The 12,290-nt window shown below is 34.5% G+C and overlaps 1 protein-coding gene across 2 annotated transcripts in view; it reads left to right on the top strand.

The window, feature by feature from the left end:
- LOC106932722 (uncharacterized) overlaps nucleotides 1–12,290 on the top strand; it is a 28,254-nt gene that overhangs the window by 3,950 nt on the left and 12,014 nt on the right. For both annotated transcript variants that reach the window (XM_015011555.2, XM_088015391.1), the window contains exons 2-5: nucleotides 6,214–6,250; nucleotides 8,859–8,899; nucleotides 10,388–10,454; nucleotides 11,503–11,638. In XM_015011555.2, coding sequence (XP_014867041.2) covers nucleotides 6,214–6,250; nucleotides 8,859–8,899; nucleotides 10,388–10,454; nucleotides 11,503–11,638 — 281 coding nt within the window. The remainder of the gene's footprint in view (nucleotides 1–6,213; nucleotides 6,251–8,858; nucleotides 8,900–10,387; nucleotides 10,455–11,502; nucleotides 11,639–12,290) is intronic.

Genomic DNA, 12,290 nt, shown 5'->3' on the forward strand with positions numbered 1-12,290 from the left:
GAAGAAGAAAGACGCAGTAAATCTAGATGTAAACAATGGTGGAAAGTAACCAATGCTAATTAATTAAAAGAAAGCAAACAACTATGCACTGCTCTGTGTTGGCCAGTCACCTAAAATCTTAATAAAATACAGTAAGTTTGGGGTTCTACTGTGAAAAACTGAAAAGACTCAATAGAGAAGAGAGTCGTTCAGTTTCATCTCGGATAAAGGAACAAATTAATGTGAAATTATGTTCAATTTAACCTTCATTTATTAAGTAAAACATAAATCTGGCAGAAACAGGTTAAAAATATAAGTCTAAACTCTTACAGTTATGAACTCGTTGACTGGAACCAGTTCATGACCAACTTTTGACTTTAAAGATGGCGGCGCCCATTATTGGTTCCGTAAACGGAGCGCTGCTGTCTGACGTCAGAGTTCTTCTTCTGCGCTTGTGCCTCGCTTTGTGGTCGTAGTAAACCGTTCACACAGAAGTCTGACTGCCTTGCATTTTATTAGTAGCATTAACCAGCATTTAAAACAAAACAACAACTTTAAATGTAAAAGTCCACAGCGTATGGCAGAATAAAACTTTGATCCTAAACATGGATCTGAAGTGAAAAAAGCACAAAGCTTAACTGCTCCAGTTATTTTCCTCAGGTTTGATGCTGTAATGTATTCATGTTGTGGAAGGTCAGCATCCGGGTTGTATAACAGGGTTTAGAACGAGTAGAGGGCTCATGAATAAAGGAAGGTCAGCGTCTCACCTGCTTCACAGAGACAAAAACCAAATGCAAATGAGACCCACTAGTTGGTCTGACTGGAGCTGCTGCTTGTTTTTAAGCTGCTTCTCCTTTTCCAGCAGGTCACAACATATTCAATCCTTATTGACGTGATTAAAAACAGACTGGCTGGTCTGTTGAACAGCCTGTAATATGTTTAATGCATCTAATCTCTGTTTTTAATAATATATGAGGCCAGGTGGTTTTAAGTTTTAATGTTTTTCCCACTATACTGTCAATTTATTCACTGCAAAAACACCAAATATTACCAAGTAGCAGCAGAGATATCTTAGTACACTTGACTTAAGACAAAACTAACTTAAAAGCAACTTATCAGTAAGATATACAAGTTTGTTTTAAATAAATAATTTAAGTGAATGAAAAAGTTTTTGTTTGGTAGATTATTTCAGTTTCAATATAGGGAAATTGTCTTAAGTAAATGTATCTATATCTTGCTGAAAACATATTTGTAAGTTAGTTTTGTCTTATTTCAAGTGTAATAAGATATATGCACTAAGACCAGACTAAAAATAGTTGGTTAGATTTGGTGTTTTTGCAGCGTTGCTTTTGTTTTCTTATCAGTAGATTAGTTTTTATTTTTTTGCAAGTAATTGAACTTTTATGACAGCCTTGCTATTTCTTTAATGTTTATTTATTTGTATTTTTTATTCCCTTGATGGACATCATACACTGGAACTGTTTAAGTTTACTCTCATATATGTAAAATATTCTTATTTTTAATATTTTACAAAATATACAAATATTATTAAGCTTAATTATTGTATCTTTGGGTAAGAAAATCCTCCTTTTCTCACCAAAAGCTACAATTATTTTAACACTAGTTTTAATTATTGATTATTGTTTTTGACTTTACACAGTAAGTCCTATTTTAGTATTCAAACATGTTTGTCAACAAAAACAAGACATTTAATTAAAAACAGCAAATACTTAGTTTCTATATCATAAAATTTTTCTTTAGTTTTTATCCCTCCAGGTCACAATTAGTTACTTCACTATTTTGTTTTTTAATTATGTGTTTATTTACATTTGTAAAACTCTCATAAAGTGCGTTTGGCAGCACGGCAGCCTGTTGTCGTTGGGTTTCCGTGGTAACCGAACAGGATGGATGTCAGGCCTTCAGGACAGGAAGGAAACTTCTCAAACGGAGATGTTTTTACAGTTTAATCACCAGACAGGCTGAGGAGGCAGACATTATTTTATTAACTATAAAACAAGATGAAAATATTTTAAATAAAAATAATTAAAAAAATTATAGCTAATTAATTAATTTCTGTTCTTTCAACCTGATGAGAACAAGTATGAATTATTCATTCTAATTTGTCAAAGTAGATATTTTACGTATTGTTTACATAAATCCATCAGGACTGGTTAAATTATATATTGAAAGTCCTTTATTATTCTTTTGTATGCAGAGACTGATATATTTCAATATTTAACTCCTGGATTAGCTTAAATAGAACCAGATGTTTACTTTATATTCAGGACATTTTGGATAATTAACAATGAACCTGAATGTTTTTGAAAAGATGCACATAAACTCCTGTTTTCTGTTCTGTAATAGATTAAAACGATGGAGTCGGCTCGATGTCTCACTGTGATAGTTACCATGACTGCAGAAACACTGATAAACAGAGGGATGATAAATCAGCTTTAACTGTTGCAGTAATAAGATTAATCATGATATATTCTTCTTATCTGTCTTTCTGAGCTCCAAAGAAAACAAGTAGAGAACAGTCCTGTATGTTTACAGTCTAAATCTTAGATTTTATCAACAACAAGGTCAGCATATTAGCCAAAATATCATTCCCAGACTATCTGACCATGAGAATAAATAACACTCTTCACCCTGGGCTCAAATATCCTTGAAATAAATACGAATATAAACCTTTTAACTGTGACCTTTCACACTGAAAAGTTTACAGAACTATACCTTTAGTCATCAAATACTCACACTTCCTCTAAAAGCTCTTATTACTGCAGATTATAATAGTATAAAAACATCAAATACACTTTAATGCGCATTAATACACACAATGAAAACCATCTTGGTGCTACCACAGAAGCTAACATCCATAGTCTTCCTTATATCGCCTCTTCAGCCAATCAGAGCCAAGGAAAGCAAACGGCGCTCCAGGATTGGCTGCTTTAAGAACAGCAGCGTGTCAGCTGGCAATGCGTCACTATTTCAGATTCCCAAACTGCATTTTTTTCCTGAATATGTTGGATTTTCTCCACAAATATTGGACTAACTTTCCACAAAAATGTCAGTGAATACTGAACTGGACACAAACGACAGTCTACTGAAGAGATGTAGTCAGAAAAAAAGATTTTAAAACTTTTCATCACCGTCCTGAGATTTAAAGTGTTTTGTTTGAAAAACTGCAGATTAAATCAATTAATGCACTGATTCCCCTCCCCTACCTGTTGCTGGGCAAAACCTGGCTGAAAGAAAACTTCTTCTCTTTCTTCTCTCACAAGAAGGACAATTTATTCTGTTCAGTAAAGTGAGTATTAAACTGAAAGCAACGTTTTAATGCGTCATAAAGATAAAATGTGCAGGTTTTCTGCACCAGCTCATTGTTGCCACATTCTGTGTAAAACAGGAAGAGATTTTAAAGCATCACAAGAATCTGAGCTCCATGAAGATGCTCTTCAGATTACATCATTGCTATTTTACAAATCTGTTTTAAATCAGTCTCATATCTCCACTTTATTTCTTCTGACTCCAATATTTAGCAACAAAGTGAAAGATTAAAACTGAACTATAACAGACTTGTCAGATATTTTCTGCTCAGTGTTTGCATGCAGAGTTCAAGTTTTATCACTCTTGTGTCAATCTGTTATTAATTGTTCGGCATCTGAGTTGTTTTTTTTCTTCTTTAAACTCCATTTTCCAACCATTTTATCAGAAACATGCTGGAAAATAATTGGCTAAATGTTAAAACATTCAACTCGCCTTTCCAACAGATGTTTGTCTGAGTGAACCAGGTCTTAGAAGATGAGTCTCTTGGTTTGTTGGAAGCTGATATCTGACTAAATAATAAGAAGCTTTAAATCCGAGTATTTTACGTTTTTATAACAAGGATATAATAAAATAAGCCGCTCTGGATTTCAGAGATTAAAGTAAAATTGTGATCAGAAATGTTTGATTTTTTTCTAAAATAAAACATTTTGCAAACTCTTTTTAATTATTTTCCTCTTGGTAGATGTAAACTGTAAAATATAGCTGGAAATTTCTCAACCTTGACCTCTGACCTCCTTAGAGAGCAGAAAGCATACCGATGACGAGCGCCATGCGAAATCTGCTGCGTTGGTCTTCTGCGTGTTGCAGCGCAGCTCCAACTCAACACTAAGACAAACATCTGGAAGTGTTAAAACCCTGATGTCTCCTGCAGAATCCCACTGCAGCCAATCACAGCCCCACTTCCTGGAAGCTCCCGGCCAATCGGGGGAGCCATCCGGAGCTGACGGGCGGTCCGGTTAGAGTTTCAGAGGCTGGGAAAATAGAGGAAAAGCAGACACAAGCCTGAGGGGATTAACTTTCAACTTTTCAAATGGCAAAACGTGAAGAAAACTAAGAAGCAAAAAATACTTTTTAGGCTTTAAAGTTTAGTTTTTTTTAGATTCTTAGAGAAATCAAGCTGACCTGGTTTACAGTTTGGACTGTGAAGAAAAGCAGTGGAACGAGGTAGGCAATGGAAACGTTCACATCCAGACAGGAAAATCTTCCTCTCTAGTTTTTTTTTTCATCATTAAATTTAAAAAAAACGTGAGACTAAGTTTGAGTTAACAGTTCAACACGTATCTAAAGTGATGCTTTGCTACAAGACTAAATAGAAAACTGCTTCATTTGATTAGCATATTCTACATTTTAATGTGGTAAATTTAGGTGAAATACAGTGAAATGTTGAGTGACATTTTCCACCTTAATGAATGTCTTTGTTCTCCATCTCGTTTGAGAAATAAAAATGCAAATTATGGCGAAAACAGATGAGAAAGAATTGGTTTAAGGAGGGGAGAAGGTGGCGTCCATGTTAAAGCTGGAGCCATGAGTGGGCAGATAAAAGCAATGATTCATCTGGTGGAAAACAAAGTTTAGATGAGCTCATCACTTTTCTCTGTAGCTGCAAAGCAACCAGACTAAATAACGAAACGTTTAACGTTTAACATTCCTGGATAACTTGTTGTTTAAGCTCAGATTAGAAAACAACAAAAAACTGCAAAAATGTTGGTTTTGCAGAGCAACAAGTCGACTCTGTTAAAGTTTACTTTGGTGTGAAACTATCCAGAATCACATGGTTCAAAGGTCAGATCTGGGTTTTTCTTCCCCTGCTTTCCCCAAATCATAATATTTATCCTTAGAAATGCATTAAGTGTCCAGATTGGTACCATTTTCCCCTTTAGCAGATATTCAGAACATAAACAGACTGTTCTCTTTATCCAAGAGCCAACAGGTCAGATTACCACTCTTCAGTGTGGAAGCTGCTACTGAGTTGAGAACCTGAAAGTTTTCTGATGTTTTTTTGTTGTTTTCTTTAAAGCTGGGACTTTAACTCATTAAGCTTGATTTATTACTTGCATAGATTATAATGGGTACATTTTTAAAAGCAATTAATCACCTTTTATTTTACATTCAAAGGTGGTTTTATTTGCGTGTTTCTGGTACGCCCGTAAATCTGATGCACAAGTGTCGTCTGCAAACAGGCCTTCTGTAAAAAGTTTAAATTTTATTCAAAAATGTACTTAAATTGTGATCGTCACTTTTTCATTGTTACATATTTTATTCAAATTTCCATTAATACTTTGTAGATTTACTGATTGTATTCCTAAATTTATGATCAATTGATTGTATCTTTTTAAATGCTATTTTGCCTCTTCCTGCACTGTTATTTTTTTTCTTAATATTTTTTATCTGTATTTTAATTGTGCAAAATAAACTAAACTGAAACCAAACAACGATGGATAACAAAACTTTTTCTCTTGGCTCATTATTGGATAACTTTTGATCTGATTGGATGGTGGAAAATACTTTTGTGTTCAAGTTGGCATAAATAACATTACATCAATAAATACCTTTGTTGTTGAGCTCATATGTCAAATATTTAGGAGCAAAAAGGAATTTTGAATGGAAAATATTGCTTATTTTGTCAGTATGGTTTCATACCAGTAAAATGCTAGTATGAATCAATTTTATTGATTAAGTTGAACTTTTTAGAAAAGAAACTTAGAAAATTTTCAAAATTGGATCTGATATGAAAAAAAAATCAGACTTTATTTTATTAATTAATTATATTGCAATATTGCAGTTATTGCAACATTCACCAGGATATTGAGATTTTATATTTTTCTAAAAATGTGAAGCTCATTTAGCTGCTAATCGTTTCGGTTTCTAGCATTAATAAAGTAAATGTTGCTTTGTGTTTCTCCTCAGGTCGGCCTGACAGACGTAAGCCGGAGCATCGCCACAGGTACGAGGTTTCTCTGCTGACAGGTTGAGTCTCTGCCAACAGGAAGTGTGTTTTATTCCTCCCACATGTAGAAAACCGCCTGGTTCAGGCAGCGATACTGTCTGATACTGAATCTTCTTGATCATCTCAAATGAACGTTTGGATCAAGAATAACTAAAGTAACACTTTATTTGAAGAGGTGTCCATAAGACTGACATGATGACACTGAAGGAGCCTTCATGAATGTTTGCAGCTGTTGTCATGAAGTGTCATTTGGTAAATAATGACAGTTTTAAAGCAAAGCTCTGCATCCCCAGAACCAAACATGGAGAAGCAGCATTCAGCTTCTATGCACCACAAATCTGGAGCAAACTTTCAGAAAACTGCAAAATAGCCGAAACACCGAGTTCCTTTAAATCTAGACTAAAACCCAGCAGTTTAGAGCTGATTTTGAAACATAATCAATAAAACATTAATCAACAATCTGATGTGTAACGATGACACTTGACAAAATATAATGTCTTAATGGTTGACTGTGTTTTATGACTTTGTATTTTTGTGTTTTTATGATGTAAATCTCTTTCAAATTCCTTGTTGCTGAAATGTGCTCTAAAAATAAACTTCATTCTTTCAAAATTGACTCTTAATTAAAGCTTTAATGGAACTTTGCATTAAAAGTGTCATTATTTACCAAATGACACTTCATCATAACAGTAGAAGGCATTCATAAAGACCCCTTCATGTTTACGACGGTGTCATCATGTCAGTCTGATGCACATCCCTTCAAATAAAGAGTTACCAAAACTTCTTCCAGAGGTTAAAGTCGTCCTGCTGTTTCTCTGCAGATCAGTCGTTTCTCCTGTTTCTTTGCAGGTTTCCAAGTTTAACTTTCCTCCCATTTGGTCTCTGCTTCTTACACACTCCTAAAAGTATTTAGTCTGTTTCCTGGTTGGCATAGCGACCTGTATAAATCACTGGGTTAAAGCAGCCTGTGTGTGTTTATTCAATAAAAAACCGGGGAACTTGATCCATCAGCTTTTGAATAATTTAATTGGTTTTACGTGTTAATTAAGTTACCTACTTTTTATTAGACTTGGGCTGCAGTAATTACTTTAAGCAGCTGACCTTCAGAAAAACGCGTTTAAAACAGCAAAACAAAGGCGGCTTTGAGTGCAGAAGTGAACCAGTGCAAAACTAAACCCCACACAGGATGACTCAGCCTTAAACTGCATCGTAAAGCAATTAGAAATGGCTTTTCTCTCCTGTAAAACCAAACCTTCAGAACATTCAGAAATGAGAACCTTAATTTATAGACGAGTGGCGAAGCATCAAATGGTAAATATGCTTAACGGAGCGTTCTCTGTTCGTTTAATTGGTGTGAATGTCGGGATTCTGCTTCATATCGGATGCCAAGCAATGGAGTACATTCCAGATTTTAATTTAATAGTAATCTTAATGTCACCCACTGTTAATAAATGTTTAAGAAGTTGCTAATAAACTCTGTTCTGCTTTACTGTCAGTTATCCACACACACACACACACGCACACACACACACGCCTAAACATGATGTAATGGAGGGAAAGGCTTTAAAACTGTTTGCCAGTATCAACACTTAGATTAAGTACAAAAACCCACAGAAATAAACAGTTAATACAACATCAGTCGTTTACTGCATTCACTTAATTCTAATTAGAGATGCAAGTTATCAATTAATGAGTTAATTGATCGACTAACAACTCCAGTTCTTAAAAACTGGTCGGCCCTCCATCTTTCCATAACTTTAAATTTGTACGTCATTATATATGTGAACTTTTTTTGTCAGTTGTCTTAAGTTCTGACTGAATAAATAAAAAATTTTTGTTTTTTCTCAAATTATTAAACTTTTAGAGTCCTCAAAATCAACCATGATTTTTGGCATCATGTCTTTTTATATCTTATTACAATTTTTCTGTCATTTGTTCTTAAGTGGATGTTATTAGTTAATCAAACGGGACGTTTGATCTAATAAACTATTGTTAGTTGATTAATTATTCCCATCCCTATCTATACATTTTTATTTCTCGTTGTATAACTGGAGCAGTAATTTTTATTTTATTGTAAATTTTGTAAAGAACACAAAGTGAATTGCTTTGTTTCCATCAGTGTAAATGAGTTTGTCTCTGTTATTGGGGAAACTCTTGAACAGAGTTAAAGTCCAGGAACATCTTCATGATTTCTGTTTTTATTCAGCTTCACAACATTTACCTTTAAAAACCAACAACTTTGGCTCAGTTTAAACCCGTTTGATTTTAGTGTCGAGGTAAACTTTAGGCTCTGTGTTCATGTTAATGTTGATTATTTGACAAAGAAAATCATGTAAACTTTCTGATGGCTGGTAATTGTATGTATTTTGTGTATTTCTTGTTATGCTGGGTAATTAATATTTAATCCATCCTTATTGTTTGATGCTTGCTTTGTTTCAAAGCAAAGGTCAATTTTTTTCTAGCATTTGTTATGAGATAATAACTGGTTTAAATTCTAAGTACTGGAGAATTGGATATCAGGATAATTTGCCTTTAAAAGTAATAAAAATCTTTTTAACAGTAAAACATACAGAATGAGGTGAAATAATGTTTCCTGTGTCTGCAGCCAGGGTCCTCTCTCGTCCATCAGAGCTGTCATCAAGAGAAGTAAGTGACAAACTTTGACCTTTTCCTGTGAAGCAGAAACACAAAGTTTGCAGCCATGAAGCCAAAGTTTAACTGTTTGGGTTTTTGTGGGCGATACAGATTTTTTATTTTCAGATCTGACTTTCCAATTCTGTTTTTTGTTTTGCCAAATAATTAAGTCAGGTCAAAAAAAAAACAAAAAACAAAAACAGAGGTAGTATTTTTATTTCAGAAGAAAATGAAAGACTTACTTGATTTTACTAACCATTTGTCTGAACTTTTGAAGATGTTGCAAAGTTAATCAATGTATAATTATTTGCATGGTGGATGTTTATAAGCCATAAACAGTGATTCATTTACTGAAGCAGAATCAATGAGATTCATCAGTATTTGACCTGATCAGAGCTAACCAGGTTAGATGCTGATGATTACAGAAATTTAACACCAGAAATTCAAACTAAAGCAAACTTTCCATTTAAAGTTTACAGAGTTGCTTAACTTTTAGTTAATGTGGAGAAATGTTGCCTTTAATGATGGAAAACATGCAGTTTGACCTTTTCAGATATATTGAAACCCAGCCCGGCTCAGTTTACAACGTAACGACTTCCCACCTTTTGCTTCCCTCATGTTGCTCTGATGTCACGCAGGTTTCTAGTATCGTAAATAACCCACATGTCCTGATTCTGCAGATCTGAAGCTTTTCCAAGTGAGGCAGGTCAAAGTTTTGATGCTGGACCATCTTATGGAGCGCTATAAATATCTTAGACATCTGGTTTCATATTCTGGTTTCTTAGTTTTAAATGCAGCTGTTTGGACCTGAATAAAACGGATCTCATCTGCGTTATAAATCCCATCATAAAGAGTTGACAGAAGGGGGAAAAGCTCTGGATTTATTTCAAATGCTGTTGTCTGCTTGAAGCTTGGTCCAATTTAAAACAGCTACGTCAGTTTTGTTTATATGGCAAACAGACTGGATAAAAAGCATAAAAAGACTAAAACACATAAAGACAAGAGGAAAGCTGAAGAATAGAAGCTGGTCATCAGTTTTAACTTGATGCAGTGGGTTTCTGTTGAAGCTCATTCGAATAATTAACTGATCTTGTTCTGCAGTGTGTGATTGGATTGAAATGATTTTCTTTTAAAGTGGATCTCAGCAACATTTACTATGAATTGGTGATATCTAAATAAACTGAAGGCCAGTAAGTAGAAGTGTCTTAAAGAGTTTCTTAAAATAATCAATGTTCAGTAAGATGAAATCTTGTTGAAAACATCTGAAATGTGTAAAAAATAAACCATTAAATTCAACTTCTGGTTATGTTTACAAACCATTTGAGACGTTTTTCTACTAACTTTAGATTTTCTGGTGACGGTATTAAAGACGTTGGTTCCTGCTTTGAAACATTGTTCAGGTTCACCATAATGATAGTAATATGGGGTTTATCTTTCTTGAATCATTCATATTAAGCTTATTGTTGCTTTATTTTAACTTTGTTTTAAATCTCTCATCAGCTTCGAGGTCCACGACTGTCTCAGAGACGCACAGAGACAGAGAACGAGACAGAGACAGAGACAGGAGGTAAAACTCCTGGATAATTATTATTTATTTCAGCTGAAATAAATGCAGTAAAGCCAACGTGCAGCAGGACTAAATTATAAGACATTTCTGTCGTTTTACTGGTCAGACAGACACAAAGCATTAATTACTGTCACTTATTATTATTTGTTAAATATGATCCGTTTTTCAGTCTCTACATTTTCCTAAACTACTTTTAGGAGTTTTATAATTTAGGATAAATTCAACTATATCAAGAGGAACCTCATCTCTGAAGCGCCACCCCATCACAAACACGATGACCTGAAGAGAAATAAAAACATGTAGAAAGTTTCAAGTGTTAAAGTTATCATGAAATATCGGAGCCAGTTGAAAAAAAAATAATTACAAGAATAAAGTCAAAATATTCAGAGAAAAAATAATTAAGTCATATTATGAGAATAAAGTTGTACAACAGTAGGTCAAAGTATGAGTAAATCATAACACCAAAAAAGTTGCATTAATACAAAAAGTCATATTATCAGAGTGAAGTTGCAACATTAGGAGAAAGAGGTAGAAATGTTATAACTCCTACATAAAACAATACATTAAAATGAAGAACGTTGAGCCTCTTGAAGACTTTATTCTACTAATATTATGACTTTATTTTTGTATTTTAAATTATTTAGTTTAGTCCTGATACTCTGTCATGTAAAATATTTTAGAAGATTTATACCAGAACATGATTCAGTTTGTTTTTTATTTTTTTATATACAGTAAAACAATTTTAACCTAAAAAATATTCACTTCACAATCTGTTTAGACATGTGGTTGTCCAGAAATAGTTTTTGCCATTTGAGAAAAAAATATTAATTTTAAGAAAGGATCTATTTTTTTCTTATTGATAACTTTGACTGATCTTTATTAACACAAACTATTTTCACTGCTTGAATAGAAAGACATAATTGAATTAATCAGCTGAAGCCATTTTTACAAACTGACTCCTTGTTCTTTTTATAAACTAACTGATTTGATTTGTGCATCCCTTCCACATCGCTCTCTTTATGACTTCCTGTTGTTTGTCGGTTGCTAGGCGACCAGAGATCACCATCTTGGCAGCAGAGCCGCTGCCCTCCACATCCTGGTTTCCTGGAGCCGTTGGAGGGATTCCTCCACCTCCTCCTCCGCCTGCACAGATCTGGGGACCCACGATCGCTCCGACGATTCAGGTGAGGTTTGGATGATAAACGACAACTTTAGAGTGCATTTCTACGACATGGTGGGAGATTTAGCAGCAAACACGCTACTGTCATTTACTTGTGTGTTTAAATTACATCAATTCTTTGTGTTCTGTGTTTTAACTGCTTGCCAACCTAAATTTGAAGTAGGCATGGGCATTTATCATTTATGAGGATACATTTCTTAACTTTAGAATGCTGATTCACAATAATGATGTTTAGAGCCTACAAAACTGTCCCTATTGTTCGTATGTTTAATTTCATTATTTTCTCTGCCGTTTGTCAAAGAGGGTAACAATAAATATCAATAAATTACAAAATGTCACTAAATGTGGTTAGTGAGTTTCTAAATGTAACGTCACAAATGTCCAGACACTGCCCCTGACCTAGTAACCCTACAGAAGCCCCACCCGTCACCTAGCAACCCCCAACAGAGTTCCACCCGTCACCTAGCAACCCCAACAGAGTTCCACCCGTCACCTAGCAACCCCGACAGAGTTCCACCCGTCACCTAGCAACCCCAACAGAGTTCCACCCGTCACCTAGCAACCCAAGCTGAGCTCCAGTGTGTGTGGTTGACTGGTTTTACCGCCGTATGCGCTGTACAATGGATGCTGGAAGTGTCAAATATTTTGTTGTTGAC

The sequence above is a fragment of the Poecilia mexicana genome, unplaced genomic scaffold (genome assembly GCF_051168715.1).
Source record: "Poecilia mexicana isolate PSO_F unplaced genomic scaffold, ASM5116871v1 scaffold_18, whole genome shotgun sequence".
Lineage (NCBI taxonomy): Eukaryota > Metazoa > Chordata > Actinopteri > Cyprinodontiformes > Poeciliidae > Poecilia > Poecilia mexicana.